Source organism: Castor canadensis, chromosome 10 (genome assembly GCF_047511655.1).
Source record: "Castor canadensis chromosome 10, mCasCan1.hap1v2, whole genome shotgun sequence".
NCBI lineage: Eukaryota > Metazoa > Chordata > Mammalia > Rodentia > Castoridae > Castor > Castor canadensis.
The window spans coordinates 114,680,626-114,701,881 of record NC_133395.1 but is presented as its reverse complement, the minus strand read 5'-3'; the positions used below and the strand labels follow the sequence as shown (position 1 = coordinate 114,701,881).

At 38.5% G+C, this 21,256-nt stretch overlaps 1 protein-coding gene across 18 annotated transcripts in view; it reads left to right on the top strand.

The window, feature by feature from the left end:
- LOC109683367 (ERC protein 2) overlaps positions 1 to 21,256 on the top strand; it is a 998,591-nt gene that overhangs the window by 620,188 nt on the left and 357,147 nt on the right. For all 18 annotated transcript variants that reach the window (XR_012436318.1, XR_012436316.1, XR_012436319.1 and 15 more), the window contains one exon: positions 2,139 to 2,299. Coding sequence is in view for 13 of the 18 variants with exons in the window: in XM_074043977.1 (XP_073900078.1) it covers positions 2,139 to 2,299 (161 nt within the window). In the remaining 5 variants the exon portion in view is untranslated. The remainder of the gene's footprint in view (positions 1 to 2,138; positions 2,300 to 21,256) is intronic.

Genomic DNA, 21,256 nt, shown 5'->3' with positions numbered 1-21,256 from the left:
TAGGAAACTAAAACTCTGAGAGGGAGTGATTGTTTTCAAAATGGTACAAGGACCCTGGATCTGAGGCCAGTGTCCCCACATATGCAGTATTTTCTTCACTTGCGACACTGTTTGAAAACTATGTTTCCAAAATGTTAAGAATAGCATTCTCACCTGATGCTAGGAGTTTCTGAAATTGGGATCCAGTGGCATCTCTCATCAGTTAAATCTCTAGAATACATCTCCTGGGTGGCAGGGTTCTCTGTGTGATATCACTGAGATGACAAGTCAGTACTGTAAAGAATAATTGTTTGAAGTTGGATTAATGTCAAAGTAGTTGAGGTCTTCTGCAAGCAATCTGGTGTCAGATGAATGAAGATCTTGCAAATTCAGTTGAATAATTCTGTTTTTATAGATTATAGACAGTTCAGCTTCAACTAATGAGAGAGAATTCAGTAAATTAGAACCTGAAGACCCTGCCTCTCTTCTCTGGAATCAATAGTATGTTTGAAAAAAGGAAAAAAAAAAAAAAAAGAACAATTTGTGATGGGAAATGGGGTCCCAAGGACAGAGGCCATGGACTGTGGAAGGTTAGGCAGACTCTGAATTGGCTCTTAGAATGACTGTAATTTTGATTTTTTTTTTTTTGAGGCTGCTGTTGTGTCTATACACAATACAAAAACTAAAGGAAGAAAAGTACAATTTCTACTTTAGCTTCCTCATGCTTTGCTTTTTAGAACAGGCTTCTAGTCATATTTGTAATGTTCTATGAACTTATTTGAGAAGTTTAAAAAGTGACTGGTTTTTTAAATTTTATTTCTTTGCAAAGTTAAAGAATAATACTATTTTACAGTCAAACAGGTGTGGTTCTGTGACTTTCATAGATTATCCTTCATATTCCTTATTTTTTGAACTGTTTTTAGTTTTGACTTTGATTTAAATTATATGGTCATTAAGTTTCCTTTTTTTATCAAGGGAAAATGGAGGGTTTTCTGACTCTTAAAAGCATGTAATTTACCTTGGATGGGAACTTTAATGCTGATTCTGAATAAATTCCATGTAAAACTGCAGAAATTGTGTAGAAAGTCTTTATGAATTGGAACTTAACATGTCATTGACACATTTTGAAGGGTGTTCTGTTGATTTTAGTGATGGATGAGCCTGTGCTGCCAAGTTCAGCTGGAAGGGGTGGCTTAGAAACCCACATATCATCTCTGGAATCTAGAAACTTCCTGGAACCATGATTTTGAATCAGCAGGGTGGATGCAGCCTGCATCTGTGTGCAAGGGATGGCATTTTACCAGCTTGCTCCATGGAAGTATCTGGAACATGACCATAAACACCAACCCTCTTTGTTGTGTGTGGGATTTAAAAGTCCCCAATGGTTTCTATAGGGTAAAGCCTTGCCTTGGGACTCTCTGGATAATTTTTTAGGGATCTGGCTGAAAACCCTGGATACTTGATAGTCTGACTTATTTCTATGGTGTATTAGCACCCTATAAAAGTTACATGTTATTTGTTTCAAGTTTTAGAACCCTCTCAAACTTGGGGCAAATCGAACTTGAACCTTTTGTGGCTGGAATTCTGTTCACCTTTGGCCAAACCTTGCTTCCTGAGTGTAAGTCAGGGAGGTGAGGTGAGAAGGCTCCTGAGGTTCCATGGACATCAAATAGCTTTTGCCAAACAAGGTTTTGATAGGTTAAAACATGAATGAATCTGAAACATATCAATTAACTTCCTGTCAAAGTATTCTGGGCCAATATGCCAAAGTGTATTGTGCCAGGCAAAATTCATTTTTGAGTGTTGCCTTCCTCCAACTGTGAGGAAATATCTGAGATTTTTAAACACAGGTTGAAATTGAGTCAAGCTGTTCGCCTTCCCACGCCCTCCTCCCCCACTTCTAATAAATACATTAAATTGTCTCTATAAAGATTACTGGGAAATTCAATTGATTGTAAACCTTAGGGAAATTTGGAAATTTTTTGTGTTCAAAACATTTACTTTTAATCTGTGACAGATAAAGAATGGGCTCTATAACAGTGTTCCGTTCAAGAACATCTATGGTTCCTTTGTGTTTATTGTCAGAACATAGGCTAGCGAGGAATGCTTTGTGCTTGAATGAAGGGGAAATCACACACAGAGCTCTATGTTCCTTTCAGATAGAAGAGCTGATGAATGCATTGGAGAAGACCAGACAGGAGCTGGAGGCCACAAAAGCACGCCTTGCCTCTACACAGCAGTCGCTGGCTGAGAAAGAAGCGCACTTGGCCAATCTCCGGATAGAGAGGAGGAAACAGCTGGAGGAGATCCTGGAGATGAAGTGAGTACCCATTTTTGCTTTCCTGGTCTTTCCTAACCTCTCTTTCAGGGTAAGAAAGGAGAAGGACTAAAGAAGGTGAAAAAAGAGCTCAGAGGAAAAAAATGATTTAGCTCACACTTAACTGGTCATTTCTGAGATGTTTCTTATTTTTTAAATTATAACTTTGGTGTCCCAATTTTTACATTTTTTCACATCTGTTGTTTTAAAAATATATATCCAGCATTAGCTTTTGTGTGTCTGTGTTTTGTGGACACTGCTGGTATTCCTAGATCTGTCACAAAAGTCTGAGCCAGCCAAGAGACAGAGGCCTGTTAAGCACCTTGGTAATTTGACGCTGCTGGGAGTTGAGTGGAAACTTTTCTTAGGAGGAATTTCCTAATTGTGACTATAACTTTGCTAATTATATTCTTTTCCCTGTATACAATGCCTGGCTTGTGCTGGCTGTCATAGTCTCAAGGTTGGCACCACTTTGTTTAGAAAGTAGAACTCAGATTTGCTGGACTGATAAAAGTAGGTTGGAAATTCATTCTCTCTCTCTCTCTCTCTCCCTCTCTCCCTCTCTCTCTCTCTCCTTCTCCCTCCCTCCCTCCCTCTCTCTCTTCCTCCCTCCCATATGTCATGGTAGGGATAGAAGAGGTTGGGTAAAGGGGGAGATTGGATTGGAGCTTTTTATTTAGTCAATAAAGCAGGGCTGAGTGCTGGACAGTGGTCCCTCCTGTGGTCCTGTGACACAGCCAACTGCACCTAACTCTTTCTTCACTTTCACAATGAAATAATCTCATCATGGAAGAACATGGAAAAGAAAATTACTGAACAATTTTAATAATAGTCAATTACAATGAATTTGTTTCTAAAGAATTGGTCAAGAAATAGCATCTCTATAAATTTTAAAATGAAATAATCAGTAAGATATAATTTAAACCCAACTTCCTTCCACAATAAGGGGAAGCGTACATAATTGTGGCATCTTAAGTCTGTAACAGACTTTGAAATTGGTGGCTAGGTACGGAAGAGTGACCTTATGGTGACCCAGCAAGTCTTACACATGGTTAACATTAAACCCAGCAAGCTTAGATCATGGAAAATATGGAATGAAATATTTTGAAGGATTTAATAATGAGGACAAAACCTTTATGCCTCATCAACTACCTCAGTTTCTCTAAGACCAAAGAATAAGTGTTTTTTTCACATACAGACTAGTATTGTTCCTAAGAAAAGATGATATAATAAAAGCATATATTATTAATCGCACTTCAGAGGTGAGAGAACTGAGACACAGAGAGATCCAAATAATTTGCTTAAGGCCATCTGGACAGGATTAAAACCAAAGTCTTCTACTTCAAGCTCCCTTTCTATTGCTTTACTTTTTCACAGAGCTTTTGCAAACTTCAAGTCTGAAAGTTTTGTCTATCTGAGTCTGTGCAGAAATCTTGCTGCCATTAATAGTGCTGTCTAGGTGCTCAATAAATGTTGAATTAAGAAATTCTTCTCAGCTCCAGAATGCTGGAGATAGGACTCTCTATAGCTGAAAAGAAAAGTATTTCAAGCCTCTGTAACATTATCACCTTGATCAATGATTTCTTAACACTATTCAGTAACCATACTAATACTTTAACAATACAGATGCTAGCACCATCAGTCATTATTCCTTTATGTTTACTTGTCCAACCTCTTCTGCCTTGTGTGGTGTTGTATGCTAAGTGCAGCTTGATTGTTGTCATGGTTCCCTAAGTAGTTCCCAGTTTAATGAACGCTACATCTCTTGAAATGATATGCCACTACAAGGCGGCTTTTTTTTTTTTTTACTTCCTGTTTATCAAAAGAGATATACTTTGAAGGTTTTGAGAGAACAAGTCATGGTGAAGTGTGCTGGTCTGGGAGTTATCAGACCTAGGTCAGAATTCTGTTGCTTCCATTTGGTAGTTGAGAGAAATGACCTTCACCTCACTGACCCTCCAGTTTCCTCCCATAATGGCTTCATGGGGGTGGATGTGACGAGAAATACTTAGCAGAGGGCTTGGCACACAGAAAATGATACCTATGTGTGAATGGCTCTATCAGCCAATGCAAATAGGTCATTTGTTTAATATACTTGTAAAGGGTATCATTTATCTAAAATTCAGATTTATTTTTCTAAAACATATAAACTTTTTCCATGTGTATGTTTTCCCACTTAATTTCATGATTTCAGATAGCACCTAACTAAGACCTCTTTTGGTGAATTGCCACATTATTGCTGAAGTACTTAATCTTCTGCCATTGTAAAATAAATACAAAATTCCTCTGTTAATTCTGTTGGTAAAAGTAACAAAGACCTACTTCATTAAGCCCAATATGGAACCCATTCATTATTTAACTGGTCCAAGAGCCCAATGTATGGACTCTTCACTAGGTCCTATGGAGAAACAGGTACAGTGCAAGTGTAGTGACTGAGATCCCAAGTAGAAGTATCAGCTTCTTGGGATGTTCAAGACAACCAAATGACTTAATTGATCATAATTTTTAAGGTGAATTGACATATTAGTTACTTGACATTGACTGAGTCAATGTAAGTTAGTGAAAACAACCAGATGTGTAGTATCATTTTTGATGTTTATTGTCCTTCTGCACCAAGACTTGTGGGGTTTTCATTCAGCTGGTACCTGTCATAAAGTACCTTTAGCCAGGACTACCCAGTTTCCAAACCCTGGTAGCAAAAGAGTACAGAGTTTGAAGGAAGAAGGATGGGGCTAAGAATCAAGAACAAGGTGAGAAGGTCTTCTCATTTTTTGTCTTATCCCATAATGTAAAAGGAGATCACCTGTGGTTGTCTGTTTTCTCTTCAGTAAAATGAAAGTGATAATATTTATCCTGCCTCCTCCACAGAAGTGGTTTTTTTTAAAGTACTGGACTAAAATTAATATAAACCAGTGTATGTGAAGGTACTTTGAAACATAAAAGGGTCTGTTAAAATGAGAGGTGGTATCTGTTAAGTGCATTACAAAATTAAATAACATAGGGTGGGTCAAACAGGCTGCTGGGTCCACTCCCAGCCTGCATTAGTCAGACTCCCACCCACATATTACTTACAAGATGGTTAATACCATTTCCACTGGAGTCCATGGTCTCATAAGGTGATAGTTCATGCTCCATAGCTCATGCAGGTAGCTCCTTTTCCTCACATTGAACTGAATTGTCTTTTCATGCAATCTTCCCATTTGTCTTGGTTTTTGTTCTAGAACTATACAGAATTACTTGATTCCCATTCCCATATAAAAGACAGATAATCTTTGATATATTTGTTAGGTAATATTGTTCATTTTAGAAAGAAAGTAAATATTAAGAAGCAATATGAAAAAAAAATCACCCAGACTAACATATAGAGACTGACACTGAGGGCATTTTGTTATATATTTTTATAAATTTTCCTTATATTTTAAAGAAAATTAGATTGGTCTTGCATATTTTTATTAGTCTCACTTTTGTTTTCTGAAAGTAAATATCTTCCCTGTCATAAACATGGAATTGTGTTATTTTTAATTATTCAGCATACTGTCATATAGGTTTACCTCATTATTGAGCACCTGTCTTCGTTCTAATGTTTTACTAATGTAAGAAATGTTTTCATAAACATTCTGCCATTTAATTCTATTTTATTGATTTAGTTTTATGTAAGTGTAGATTGATACCATGTTGTAAGAAATAATTACAGAGAGGTTTCTTATAATCTTTACCAATTTTGGAACCTATAACGTCTTACATAATTATGGTACAATGTTACACCAGAAAATTGTCACAGGTACAGTCTGCCTATATTACTCAGATTTCTCTAGTTTTATATGCACTGGTGTGTGTATTTCTTGCAATTTTACCACATGTATAGATATGTGTAACTACCTCCACAGTGGAAATACAGACCTGTTCTACTTTTACAAGGGTCTCTGATCCTACCTTTTGGTAGCTACAACCACTCTCAACTGTTTCATTTTTAACCTTAGTATTACTTTGTGTTGCATCATTTTGAGATCATACTATATTGATCTACATTTTCCCTGCCATTCTTCTTCAGTGGGCAGGGCACCATCCTCTTATTTTAACTTTAGACTGGATTTAGTATAAGAAAATATTGTCTGATTAGTCTAACTTAAAGATTTCTCATCTTTATCTTGTATGCAGTGGAATTTCCTTTTAAAATTGGAAAATGAAAATAGAATATGTCATATGGTGAGGATCCAATAAGCATTTGAAGAATGAAAGGATGAATTAGTTCAAAATTCATAGCTCTTCACTGAGCATCTACTGTGTACTGGTGCTGTTCTAGTGAACAAACAGAAGAGATCCTTGTCCTTTTCAAGCTTGTAATTTTAGTGAAATGAGTGAAGGAAATAAATGAGCAAGTAAATAAGCAAATAAGTTAATAGATAGATGAATAAAGTAGTTTTTTATGTAACCAAAGAAGTTTGGAATCCTATTTAGAAAACCATTTCCAAAGGCTTGGTTATTTGAGTCTTGCCCAACTTAATTAACTGAGTATTATTAGATTTTAGACATCATCTGGAAACTCCTTCAGAAAATAGAGACAAGTTCATTTCAAAGGAGGTCCTCTGAATTTATTTCATGTTGGATTCTTCCCCCCAACTCTTACTGTTCAGTTTGATTGGTATTCTAACTGCTAAGTCGTCATTCCCACACTGAAAAGAGCTGTTTCCATATATTTTCATAAAGGACATAATATTTTCCTTTCCCTATGTATAAGATTATTCCTTTACTTAAAAATATCCAAAACCATTTGCTAAAACATTTCATAATGGTTCATCTTTGTTACATTTGCACCTATTTAAAAGGAATTTTATTAAAAGAATATTAAGACCATCATTATATGTTTGGCTTTATTAATACCATCTAATAAGCTTACATTCCAGTAACCAAAGCTCAAATATTTAATTTGTGGAAGGTGAATTTGATATTTGTGGCTAAAAGGAATTGAGGGCCTGAGATACAGTACTTAAAATCTGTCTATGTATATTTTCTCAGATGATTTTAAACTATCATAGCAATTTAATAGGCAGACAGGCAGCCAAACAGAAAAATTTCATTTAGTATAAAATGCTAAATTGAATAAGGATTTCATAGCTAGTTAATAGTCACATAATTTGAAGTGTGTCTTTTAGACTTTTATGATGGTTTCTTGTACTTATGTAAAATTTTTAAGCAGGCACCCACATTTTTAACTCATCTGATGTTGTGCAATCCATCTTAATTTACTGGGTATTGTTAGATTTTTGACATCTGCAGATAGCCTTGCAAGCTTTTGTATATACTGGGTTATTTTAGGACCTTTACAGTGAGGTAAGGCAGCAGCTCATTCTAGGACATTATCCTGTTGGCCCCTTTGATCTGGGATCCTTTCTGAGAGAGCCACTCATTAGGTAAGTACCCTTCAAAGGAGAGGCAGCGTGCAGAAAATGATAAAACTCAATTTATTCTTTACTTCATGCCAGCATAAGAAAAGACAAATCCTATTTCTTTACAGAGGAATTCTAAGTGCCTGGCAATTTGCACAGGATAAATGGAGCCTGGGAGAAGAGTTTTGAAGGCAACCATTAGTTAAAATTAATAAACTCAGGTGTAAGACTGTTGTATTATTTTACAGAGATCTTATGGGGACTGAATAATACTATGTGTCTATTAAAAAGTAATTTTTAAGCCATAAAAGACTACACTTCTTTATTACTTTGCTGTTAATAGTTAGGTACATTTCTTATAGTTAGCATACCCTGATCGTATCTTCAAATTACAATTTAGCTTTTTGGATTCAATAATTTTCTTTATTTGCTACAACACGATTCTTTCTTTAACCAGTGGTTTATTTAGAAAAATTTTGATGAGTCCAGTTTGAAAAATGTTAAATACTATGGTCACATGTCCTAGAACATCCTAGTCTGTCTATTACTGTTTACTATCTGCTCAGATCTAGATAGTATTGAGTTAGCTGGAACACTGATGAAGCCTGTTGAAACTTCCTGAGTTACCTGTAGTGATTGAAGATAGTGGCACAGAGGGACAGAAAAAAAATGCCATGAGGAATGCCTCATTAAATACAGATTTTGGTTTGAGCTGCAGGTAGTGTTTTACTTGTACAGTTGTTTACCACTTACGATTCTGTTTCTCTCAATTCCGACATTGGTATAGAGCCCATAGCAGAAGACAAAGCACTAGCTGTACACAAAACTTACAGTAGGTCAGTAAAACTTAACTGTAAAGAAAATAACTTGAGAAGAGTGGAATGTTCTGGTTAGCTCCTGGTGCGAGGAACAGAAAATTCCAGAAGCTCCTACAAGTGGCTCCTTCTGTCTTGATGCTTTGCCATTCTTAGCATTTGGCTTCCACCTCATGGCACAAGACTTTTACCTCAATTCCATTTATCCAATCCATGTTCCAGCTAGCAGAAGAAAAAGAACAGAACCTCCCTAACCTTTATGCTACACATACCACCACTGACATATGAGTCATTTAATTGTTCATTCAGTAAATAGTTGCTGAGTGTCTGCTGTGGGCAAGGACTGTTCCAAGTCTGACATACTTATTTGACTGTTGTTCTAAGTGAACAGAATGAACTCTGAACAAAAATTCTCCTGTTTATGGAGCTTACATATTTTTAACTTTTAAGTCAGATGGTCATAGTTAGCTTCAAGACAAGCAGGAAAATCAGCCTTTAGCTAACGTTCTGGGAATCTAGTACCAAAGAAAGGATAAATATTGGAAACAGTAATCTGGCAAAATCAGAAAAAAAATCAAAACAGATCAAAGGATTATTTCATTGAACATTAGAAAGTAATATTGCAACATACCTTTAGAGAGAATGTTATCAAACTTTTACTTATATGAATGTGTGTCTAGTATATATCTGAGTCTGTTACTGGATACCATGGTTGGTAAATCATGCAGAGTTATGGTACAAGCAGACAGGTCAAGGGATACCTAAAATTTCATTATGCTTGCGGTAGCTAATAGGTGAACAACGTTAAGTCTAGGGAAAGAAGAAGGACAGATAGCTCTTTCAATTATTAAAGGGGTGACATATAAGAAAAGAAGTCAACTTGACTTATGCTACCTCAGATGGCTGTGCTAGAGTTAGTATGTAGAATTTAAAAGGAGACTCTTCCTTTATTTGCACAAGAACTTCATAGCAGTAGGAATCCTATTACCTGTTCCAGGTGAATTTCCATACTAAGTTGGGAAAAGGTGATCTCCAGGACTCCTTCCAATATGGAATACTATCCATAATCCCACTAAGTATATGATCTGGAATGCAGGCAAAACTTTGGAACAGCTAAAATATATTTTTTGTTCTCTCCCTTGAGGAACTCTATTTGAATTGAGAAACCTCAGTCAAAGGCTAACCTGTGCTGTTTGGTTTAAGGGCCGCAATGGAATTCCTCTGTATTTTGTGCATGGCTATTTTGTATATAACACTCCTTGGATATGAAATATATGAGCCAAGCACAGATGTGTTTTACAAATTATGAGGGGGAGAGAATTGAAATGGATTAAATTGCATATCAGCTAGAATCAAGAGCCCTTCCCCAACCCTGTCATGAGGAATGTCCTGTCTCTGATTAAAATACTTCCAGAGAAGCAAACTAACCCAGGGATAGGTACTGTTCATTGCATGCAGACTTTGGGCAGTGGGATTAACCTTACCAGTGAACACTTATGAAGTGTTTCCCATATATCAGGCATGAGCTTAGTACTTCACCCATACATTGCAGTCACCTTCTGTGAGGTGGGGGCTGTGATTACCCCCTTTCTGCTGATGTAGGCACTGAGACTCTAGGACCTGGAACACAAATACAAATCTGTTTGATACTGTAGTCCATAATCTTAATCACAGAGCACACAGTTTACTAGAGAAGAACTTTAGGCATCACTGTAAGAATTTCAGGCCTTGTAATGGTGGCACATCCAGAAGCAGTGGGCAGATTGGTGCTTCTCCCACCTTGCCTTGGGGGCAGGGCAGGCCAGCAGGCTGGGTAATGGCAGAAGTGAGGGGGCAGGAAGAGAACTAGTTGAAGGATACTTTTGAAGTTGACTCCCTTATCTTAAAGTAAGAGACATGCTATCTTTTGGCCAAAAACATGCACTGTATGTATAGTTTTAATAGTGAAAAATCTAGTCAAAAGGGCCATGGCCTGGTGATTTTTAATGGGAGTACATTTTCTGAGCTACAGAAGTATAGGCTTTCAGCTTAAATAACCATCAGCAACAGTTAAACAGTCTAAATGCTTGGGAGTTATGGAGCTTAAGTTAATTCTGAGCACCATACTTTATGTTATCTCTATCCTTTAGGCAGCACCATGTGGGCTAGGAAAGGTCTCCCATTTAGAAGGGAAAGAGACATGTGTAGGACTTCTGACTTCCTGGAACATGGCAAGGCAAAGGGGGAGTTGTGGCCCTTCCAGTTCAAGAGCAGTGTCGTGTTAAAGGAACCTGAGAAGTACCTCATCTAACACTGCAGGAAGTATTGCCAGCTTTAACCTCCAAAAGCAAGGACAGGGCAACCACATCACACAAAGAGAGACCAAAGGGTAGACAGCACAGAGGGCCACACATCAAGTCCTGAAACAAGAATGTTTTGGGGTAGTGTGCAACTCTCAGGACTTGAGTGTACAGCTTGAATCTTCCACCAAGGAGTGGGTAGGAGTCCCACTATCTGTGAATGTGGTCACACGGTTCAGATGACTATGTTAATATTCTCTGAAGTGAGTGCTTGCAACTTGGTGTGATTTTTGCCCCTCAAGGGAACATTAATAAAAATCTGGAGACATTTTTGTTTGTCTACTGGGTAGAGGTCAGGGATACTGTTAAACTTCCTACTATGCACAGGACAGTCCCCAACAACCAGAATTACCCAATCCTAAAGTAAATTATACTGAGGGTGAGAAACCCATAAGTAGCCTTCCTTGTTTTAGACTGGTGTTTATTAAACTAGGGAAAAGAGAAAAGCTTTGTAGTATCTCATGTCTGATTTAACTTGATTTATTTTCAAAATGTACTCATATGGGATGTATCTTCCCAACAGGAGCATGATCAGACCCAGAGGGGGTAGTGGCTTGGGGAATTTTTGTATATAGGTGATTTTGACCTGATTTTGACTTGCTTTCTTGGGATTGTAGACCAATTTACCACGTAGCTCTGATGCAAATCCTTAGGAGACTGAACTTCCTATGCGATGTACACTCCCACTGAATCTGAAAGACCTGTTCCATCAATGCCTGGTACTCAACAGTCCACACTCCTGTCCAGCTCCAGTATTCCATCATTCTTTAATTGTGGATCTTTCTGGGCCTCAATTTCTCCAATGATAGATTAAGGGTATGAAATTGACAGTTCTATAGGGTTAGGCTAATCTTATAAATTGAGACATGATTGCAGCAGTCCCTTTTACTTCATCTCTCATTTCCATTTGTTCCTTCCTTTATGACATCCCCCTGGATAGCCAAGTCTTTTTCTGGCTATGGTTGTCAGAGCAGAAAGGATAAGAGGACACCAGAGAGTTAGACATTGCCTGAGGGCATCAAAGGGAAACAGACTGCTGCCCAGACAGATGCTGGGTACTTGCCTAAATTGTGAAGGCAGGATTTGGAACAAATCCCAATTTCAATTTATAGTATTTCTCTGCCTCCCTATAATATCTTCCTTGCAGAGGAAAAATTTAGTCCAGATATTATTGCAGGAAGCCATACCCCTAATGATGTAGAGGGTAAACACCAAGCCCTACATCATCATTGGAAGGAGACATCACAACAGGCTCCAAGTCAATGAAGATGTATAGGTTTATAGAGAAGGGCAGAATGGATGTGGGAAAGACTTTCAATGTTCTTGGTCCCTGGTAAGCATTTAATCAAAGTTTGTTAAAGAAATGGATGAAGCCATACTTTGATATGTCATGATGCTGCTGAATATGATACTTTCCCTGTCACCGGCTTCCTTTTTCTCCATTGTTATTACCTTATCCATCCCTACTTCTCTTCCACCCAGTCTCTTCTTTTTTCTTCTTCTCCTCCCAGTCTTCCTTCTTTTCTTCATTTCTCCCCATCTTCTGCTCTCTTCCTTTTCTCTTCTCTTCCTACCTCTGTTGTGGTGCCTGACAACACACCAGATTTTCAATGTTTTCTGAATTTCCTTAACATAATGATTTTCTTGCTAGCCTGTGATTTTAACTATTGATTAGGAGGCAGACCAAACATATGGAAGGAGTGGGAAATGTGTGTGTGTGTGTGTGTGTGTGTGTGTGTGTGTGTTTGGGAACAGAGAAAGAGCTGCTGTTGTAATTTTGCCTGGGAAATAAGATGCATTAGGGAGACCACTCAGTAGTTGGAGGACTACAGCTGGAAGTCAAGCCACCAATTATATATGGCCAGAGTCTTTTGATTTCTAGTCATGGAATTTGGGAACCAACAGATTGTGAAAATTGACATGCACGTTTGGCTTGATCTTTGGTTTAAGCCAGTATACCTAAGATCTTAATTCTAACCTCAAGAGACTGAGATCAACTCTGAGAATCTGTTGTTACCTTACACCCGAGGGTTCGCATGCTTCAAGAACATTAAAGAGGACACTGCAGCTAGTGCCAGGGTGCAGTAGTGATAACAGTGAAATTGCTGTCTTTCTGCTCCATTTTTAAAATTGGTGTTTGTGTATTCACTGAGCCCTCAGCTTGGAGCTTCTTTCTCCTGGCTCTGCCTCTGAGAAGTTTTCTTGTAAAACATTCCCTTCAATGCATTTCCAAGGCTTTTGTCAGTTAAAGCTGTATTATAAAGCCTTAAGGGGTCGGATAAGCCTGGAAGTTGTTCTCTGCTTTCCCTTGCCCCCATGGCTCTCTGGGAAACTGACTCCTGTGGGCTGCATCACCAGGGTTACCTTGAGTCTTGGTTAGGTCTGGGACCAACATGAAGCACTTCAGGAGATGGGAGGGTGGGAGGAGAAAAAAGACTAAGAATTTCTTCCCCGTTCCTTCCTTGCCTTGGACCACATCTATGGCAGAAAGGATTTCTCTCTGTGAGTATAGTTTCTTCCAGCAGCACCCGTCTAAGGTCCAGCCACCACCAGAATTAACTCATTTCTCCTCTTGCTCCTTCAGCCTGATTTTTGGCAATGGCTACCTATCTTACTATTTCTAGATGCCTGGGCATCTCTCATTTGTTTCACTAACCTTCCCCACCCTGCCTTCTGAAGCCTCTTTATTGAAGCCTCCTCATTGGAACCATCTGTGGGGAATTCTGTTTCATTCAGGACCCAGACAGGAACTGGGAAGGCCATGGTATCATGGTCAGACACATAAGATTTGTTAGAATATTTAAGTAAGTGTTGTTAGAAAATATTTACATTCCAATATTAAATAATTTTTGGAAAAGAAGCAGTTTGCTTAATGTCGAAGTCAAAACACTAAAATAAAACTGCCATTCTGTGGTTTTCTAAAACCAAATGGTTTTCAAATGACCCTTCACCAAGAATGATTGTGACAGTCCCCACCTTAGAAAGATGTGGGGCTGAGGTTCCCAGGTTAGCCTCCACCATCTTGAACTAGTGAAAATGGTGCCCGCTCCTGCCACATCCAAGGGAAAAAATATTCCTCCTTTATTCTGCAGGCATGAGGAAGTTGGCTTGGTTGAAAGGATGAGGTTCTTGAGATGGAAGGAAAAAGAGCTTTATAGAGATGTGTTGTTAACTGAATTCAGAGCACTTTTGGTTTCCATGAAGGCACTGGTGGCTTTTTATGGCAACTGCTGTGAGGCAGTTGAGTACAGGCTGAGTACTCCTCGGAGGTCCCATCATTTGCTTAGCCACTGACTAATTCATGAAAGAAATGAAGCTGGGCAGTCCACTTTTCCTTGAGAAAATGGACAGGTATTTATTGAGGACCTAGTCAAGAATCTAATGTGCAAAGGATTAAAATTCTGAATGCAGAATTGGAGCTAAATAAACATGCAAAAAGCGAGAGATATGTGGAGCTGTAAGAGCATCCTGAAGCTACCCTGAGGCTATGGCTATGAACCAGGATTGTGCATGAGTATGAGAGTACCATGTAAAGGGGCAAAGCTGGTGAAAAATGGGGGGGGCACATTCTAAGAGGAGGGGACTTGCCTGAGCAGAGGCCCATGAGCAGAAAGGACTCACCTGTCATCAATTAGCTCATAAGAAGCTGGTGAGGTAGAGTAAAGAGACCAAAGGGGAAAAGGGGATTGGTTGAGGCTGGAGATTTTGGCAGAGGCCAGACACCCAGGGCTTTAGGGCTATGGTCAGGTTATTGATGTTTATCCTAAGAAGAACAGAAACCCAATGGGTGGAAATGACAAGATTGGATTCGAATTTGAAAATAACAAAAAGCAACTATAGTATATTTACCATGTACCAGGCACTTTAAAAGAGTTTTATATACAAAACCCATTTAACCTTACCACCTTCCCAGGATAAGTACTATAACAAACTCTCTTTTGCATTTAGGGAAAGAAAGGTGCAGAGAGGTTAAGTAACTTGTCCTAGATAATATGGCAAAGGTGGGACTTGCCATATTTGAACCTCTGAGAATTGTTTTGCAGCCTGGTCATGTACTTGGTCACTATACTGTACTGTCTTTGGCTTTTGTGCAGAGATGAATTTGGGTAAGTTCTTTCTCCTACTGGGAAGAACTGGCCTAGGATGATGGCAGTGAAGGTGAAGAGAACTGGAAGGCTAAGAGATCTGTAGGAAACCAAAGTTCTAAGACATGGGTTAGGTTATCTACAGGAGTGATGGAGAAGAGGAGTGGTCCTCCTTTCTCTTCTCTCCAACTCTGCCCTCTGCTCCCTGGAGCACTTTTATCCCCTCATGCATGGGGACTGTGGGGGAATTTCTCTAGTCTAGGGTGTCTCCACAGCAGGATAATTCTTTATTGTTGGGGGGGCTGTCCTGTGTTTAGTAACATCCATGGCCTCTGCTTATTAGATGATAGCTTTAAAGTCTGTCTCACAGTTTTGACAATAAGAAGTGTCTCCAGACATTGCCAGAAGTACTCCAGAGGGCAAAATCACCTAGCCTGTGTACATTTGTTAGTTTCTCACCTTGGAACAGTGGTCCAGTTCTTCTCTGGAATACCAAGGGGCTTGAACCAGTGTTAGTGGCCCCAGCAGAATTGTAATACACCCCATGCCCAGCACCTCCAGAGGCAAAAGGTCCCAGATCACACAGATTCAGAAGACTTAGAAGGGAGTCTCCCAGTCTTCAGTTATATTCATCCAACAGTATTTGGTGGAGTGGCCTAGACACTCAGCTAGCATTTTATTTCCTTTGAGGCAATAATCTTTCAAGTTCTGTGCAGCTGATTCCAGTAGGAGCCTTTCGTAACCTATTCTCACATTTGGGCATTGCCAGCATTTTATGTTTCTGGAGCAACTATTTCCTAAACAGGTCTAAAACTTTTCTTTCAGACTTAGCATTTGTTTAGAAAAACTTTTTATTAAAGTGAAATAAGTTGCTTATTTGGAAAGTGAGTTTATTAAATGCATATTTAGCAGAGAAGAGAGTTTTTATTGACAATTTTCTACTAAGTTATGTATTTCTGAAAGTGCCATGAGACCTCGCCCTTCATTGTGGCATCTCTGCAAGTATCTGGGGAGAACACACACACCCTGCATGAGGTCTGACTGTCAGTCTGATACTGATAGGTGGTGGTCTCTCTTCTGCCTCTGAAGAATGAAGAGGAATATTGCTATGAGAATCATTTCTTCCTAATTGGTGGCCCACTTGGCTTAGATAAATGATTGTTAAATCTATTTTTAATGTCAATAATATATAAAAATAAAATGAATCACCACAGGTCCTTCATCCAACTCCAGCAATTATTTATCTCATTTCCAATCCTCACCCCTACCCCTGGATTATTTTGAAGAAAATCCCAGGCATTATATAATTTCATCCATAAATACTTGAGTATAAACATTATTTTTTCAGATGAATATTTAGACACCATATTACAAACACTTTAAGGTGGAGGAGAATTCTAGGCCTTTCCCCATAATGTTGGAATCCCCTGAGACCCAAATGTGAAAGGATGAGATTTTTATTTATTTTTTTAAATGTTACATAACAGCAAAATGGAGCATTTGGTTGTATTGAATAGGGGAAACCAGAAAGATTTGTACCACTGGACTCATCATTCTGGGCTTTAATCAATTTTTGGTTCTGTTCTTCCCTGTTTATGCTTAAGTCTCATTCCTCCTGGGGTTAACATAATTCCATCTCTTCATTATTTCCTAGTAATTATTTTTAATTATTCATCACTTTATTTCTTTTTTTTTTCTTTGCATTCTTTTAAAAAAACTAATGTTGTACTGGGGGTACACTGTGACATTTATAAAAGTTCTTATAATATATCAGAGTTGAATTCACCCCCATCCATCATTCTCCTTTCTTCCCCTCCCCCCGTTCCTGGAATAGTTTCAACAGGTCTCGTTTTTCCATTTACATACACATGTACATAATATTTCTACCATATTTACCCTCCTACACCCTTTCCTTATATCCTCCCCCTCCTCACTGGTACCGATCCCCCAGACAGGACCTATTTTGCCTTCCTTTTCTCTGTTTTTGAAAAAGAATAACATTTTTGTTTGTTTAAGATAGCTATACAGAGTGTTTCATTGTGTATATTTCCATGTATATATGTTTTACAACCCACATTGGTTCATCCCCTATATTTTCTCCTTTCTACCTTAGTCCCCCTAGTAATTATTGATACTTCTAAACAAACCTGTAATGTAAAGCCTTTTCTTGATTCTTTTTTTAACTTCAGGATTTTGTAGAAACAACCAATCAACTTTCAAAGTGTGTAGAGAATGAAACAAAGATTAAACTCACTTTGGAGTGAGATTAGCCTTTGAATCTCTAGTGAGTCTGAACATACCTGCTTAGTTTCTTACATTGTGTTTATTAATAATCACCGTGGCATCACATCAGCTTGTCCCTAGGTCCTTCTATTCTATTGGAAACAAATCAGTTTCTCAGGATTGCTCTTCAGTATTAATTCATTTAACTATCATTTATTGAGCAGTAACTAGGAACTTCTTATTACATTTGATGCCAATTTAGTCATGGCTTAAACATTGTCTCTGCTTTCTGGGATCTTACTCTAGTCTTGATTATTTAAATGTCTAAATATCTATTGTACATCCAACCTTGGCAGCACTTTGCTGATTTAAGGGAAGCCCTGGGATAGCTTCCCTATCCCAACATCCCTCAATTAGGTAACCATGGGATATCTTTGGGCTAAGTCAGATTTTTGTTCTGGATTTGGTCCTCAAATCTGGTGGTTGTGGACTGGAATGGCATAATACCTGAGTGAGGAACTTAGGCAACAATCTAGCCCTGGCTGCAGTAGCAGCTGGGTGTCCCAAGAGGGGAAGCAAATGTGAAATCTGTTGTTTCCACCAAAACACTGTGTCTATCACATTGCATTTGCCAGTTGGTGTGGAGCCAAGTAAGATTGAGCAGTGACAACTAGTTGTCACCATGGAAACTTAGAGTGCTTCATAGCCTCTAACCTATAATTTCATCTAGTGGTACTCTTTAATTCTTGACAGCATTACTAGAAGGGCTTTTTTAGCCTGTACCTAGCCTCTGGGGTGATTAGGAACTCATTAGCACATGGGTGAAGTGCCCAGGACTTGGGAAAGGGTGGAACACATGACCTTAATTTGAATCTTGGCCCTATTCTTACTCTACTCACTTTGTGACTTTGGCCAAGTGTGTAAATGACATATCCTCTGTGGAGATCTGAGGATTAAGTGGGTTAATGCAGACAAAACAGCCCAAATCTGCTACTTAGTAACTCTTACTAAATCTATTCATCAACATTCTGAGGGAACCCACTCACTTGTCAGAGAAATAATGCTGCCTTTTAAAAAGTTTGCTTTTTGCTGTATGGTAATCTTCTTTATCATTTCACCCACCTGTTCTTTGGTTCTTTTCCATTTTGCCACTAAAGCATTTATTCCTTCATGACTTATCTGAGGCAGTTCTCCTGTCCTCTTTCCCCCGGCATCCTCCATGCACTAGAACATCCCAGTTCCTCCTTTTCGTCCTGTAACAGGTTTTGAGGATCCATTCCCTTTGAGTGGTTTATGCATTCTTTCTCAAACATTCCACAAATAGCTACTGAGCATTTTCTATGCAGGGACACTGTGTCTGACCCTGGTGACATGGTCCCTGCCATGTGGAGTTCAAGCTATAATGAGCAAATGGGTGGTATAAGGTGGCAATTACTATACAGAGTCGTAAGATTTCTGATAAGGAAAGTTCTGGGTGTTACGGGTTATCTATTCCAGAAGAAAGCATGGGTGTTGTAGGAAGCTTCCAGTAAGGAGGACATATCACCTAAGACATGAAGAGTGAAAGAAGTGAGCGAGGTAAAGGAGGGAAATAAAAGTATCTCATAGGGGACCCACACTCAAATACAATGTTCAGTTGACCTATAAAAACAACTCAGTGATTGAACTGATGTGAACTTGCTAAAATTCCCAAACAACTCTGAAAGTTTCTGTTGAAAATGGCCATTTACATGATAGGGGAAGTTTCAATGTCACCCCAATAAGTATGTAATAAAAGGTAATCTACCTAATATCCTTGAACCCTAACCTAATCTTTGCCTTAAAACAAATAGTTTCCCCCTCAAAGGGACTAGGTCTGCCCCCCTCTTCTTCCATCATTCCCACATTCTTCTTGACATGTGGCCATTGAAAATTGGCTGCTAACCCATCATTTTTCCCAAGCTGCCATTACAGATTCTGTCTCCACAATGAAGAGTAACATTGTTTACATTCACATGGGTCAGTTGTAACTGGATATGAATTCGTTGGCATTACTGTTCCCTCATGATGGTATTAGAAATAATTTATATGTTTATAATAAGAAGAAAGGATTTTAAAAAATAAGATACACAATGAAAGAGGCTCCCAGAACTGGTCTGGACTTTTTCAGGGAGATACTAAGCTTAGAAAATACTATTTAAAACTCTAGCTTGGAGTTAAGCTTTTTAATGCAACTAAAGTATATACTAAAAAATCTGGGACAGCAAACTTGAACCACTTTCCATTGCATAATCTCATGTTTTATTATTTTAATATTTGAAATACTATAACAATCTTTAAAAAGAATAGAAAGCCAAAAAAAAAAAAAAGACAAGTTGACTTCTGCCAAGGCTGATCTCAGGCAAAATGGGCCTCTGCCCCTTAGCATCTCTGAAAACATGCTTTCTTTAAGTTTTTTAAACTGAAGACATAGGAATGATCAAACATTGTGAAAGGGGATGGTGTTTTTATTGAGCAGCAGCCAGTGGAGGACCAGGTGGACTTCGGCCTCTGAAATTGAAGTCCTCAGAATGAAGGCTATCCAGCATCAGCTGGGAGAGAAGGAGAGGTGGCTTGTATTGCCCCAGATTTCTGTTTTCTTTTTTTTATGTGTAAGCTGAGTGAATTACATCCTCGTCTTCCAAAAGTCTCTTAGCATGATTCACTTTGGCCTCTGTGGCACCCAGAGCTGTACTTATCAACCACAGACTCCAGGGTTTTCAAACACAGCCAACAATCAGGTTACAGGAATCCGGTGCATGTCTCTGTCTCTGAGACCCATGGTACAACCAGCTTACCACACCTTGAGTGCAGTCTGCCTGCCAGACACAGGCCTGACTGTGTGTGTGCTTGTGTGCAGCACACACATGCCACTTAGGTGTTTCCTGATAAGCCCTGTAAGTTCAAAGGTTACCTCATTTAAACATTAAGGGACCAGGCACACACCTACAATTCAACATGTAAGCAATGGAGGCAGTAGGATCATGAATTTGAGGCTAGTCTGAGTTATGTAACAAGACCCTGTCTCCAAAAAAAAAACCAAAACCAAACCAACAAAAAAATAGATCAAGGGACCAGGAAATTCATATTTAATACTTAGAAATGTACACATGGTCAGAATGCAGGAGAGAGTAGGAGGGAAGCTACAATTGTGGCAGGGCCAAATGACTGTGGAAAACCATCTGTGCTAGACAATCAGAAACTCTATGAACACTGGATATTTAACAGTGCAGTGATTGGATAATATTGATTCATATGTTATCACTATTCAAGATGGGAGTAGAAAGTCACATTTGCATAAGAGTATAAATTTACAAAAATTCTTTCTCCTTGATGTCATTTCAAAGTAATGAATAGAAGTGATGTTACATCTCTTTCCATATCCAAAACAGTGAAGAATAAGTGATAGTTGTCTTGAAATAGATTCATCTCTTACTTATGCATATCATATGTAAGTAGCAAAAAGAAAGCATTTACCCAAGAAAAAGGTTGACATTTTGAATTCCTTTTTCTGGTGTTTTTCCATGCATACATTCACATATAAGTGATTTTATTTTTTTACTATTTTTTTTATCTACAAGAGCAAAACTTCTTTTTCCTGTTATTGTAAAATAAATACTTTTTTTCTCTAAAGTTGAATGTAAATGGAAGAGTATCACTAGGGGAAAAGGAGCCCTTGTAGTTTGTATTTGGAACGCATAGCCAGGATTGCACTATTCATATCCAATCCTAAAATACTTCTTGAACCAACCTCATGCCAGGCTGTGCTGGGCACTGAAGTGGGCAGGCTGAGTCCTGAAATCGATGGCCAAGGCCTAAAGGATGTTTTTGCTGAGCTTAGATTTTATTGTGGAGGAAATTGGAAGTAAATAAAAGAAGACAGCAGTGAGGAAGATAAGTACTTAGAAATGAAAGGAGGGAGAGATTTGAGTAGGAATAAGGAAGGAAAAGAGAATCAAAGAAAGGCAAGAATGGAGGGAATAAAGGAAGGAGGGAAGGAGAGAAAGAAGGAAGGAAGGAAAACAACACCTTCAAAGAAAATAAGAAACCATAGCACCTTTTTTGTTTTCTGTATTCAGAATATAAAAATCAT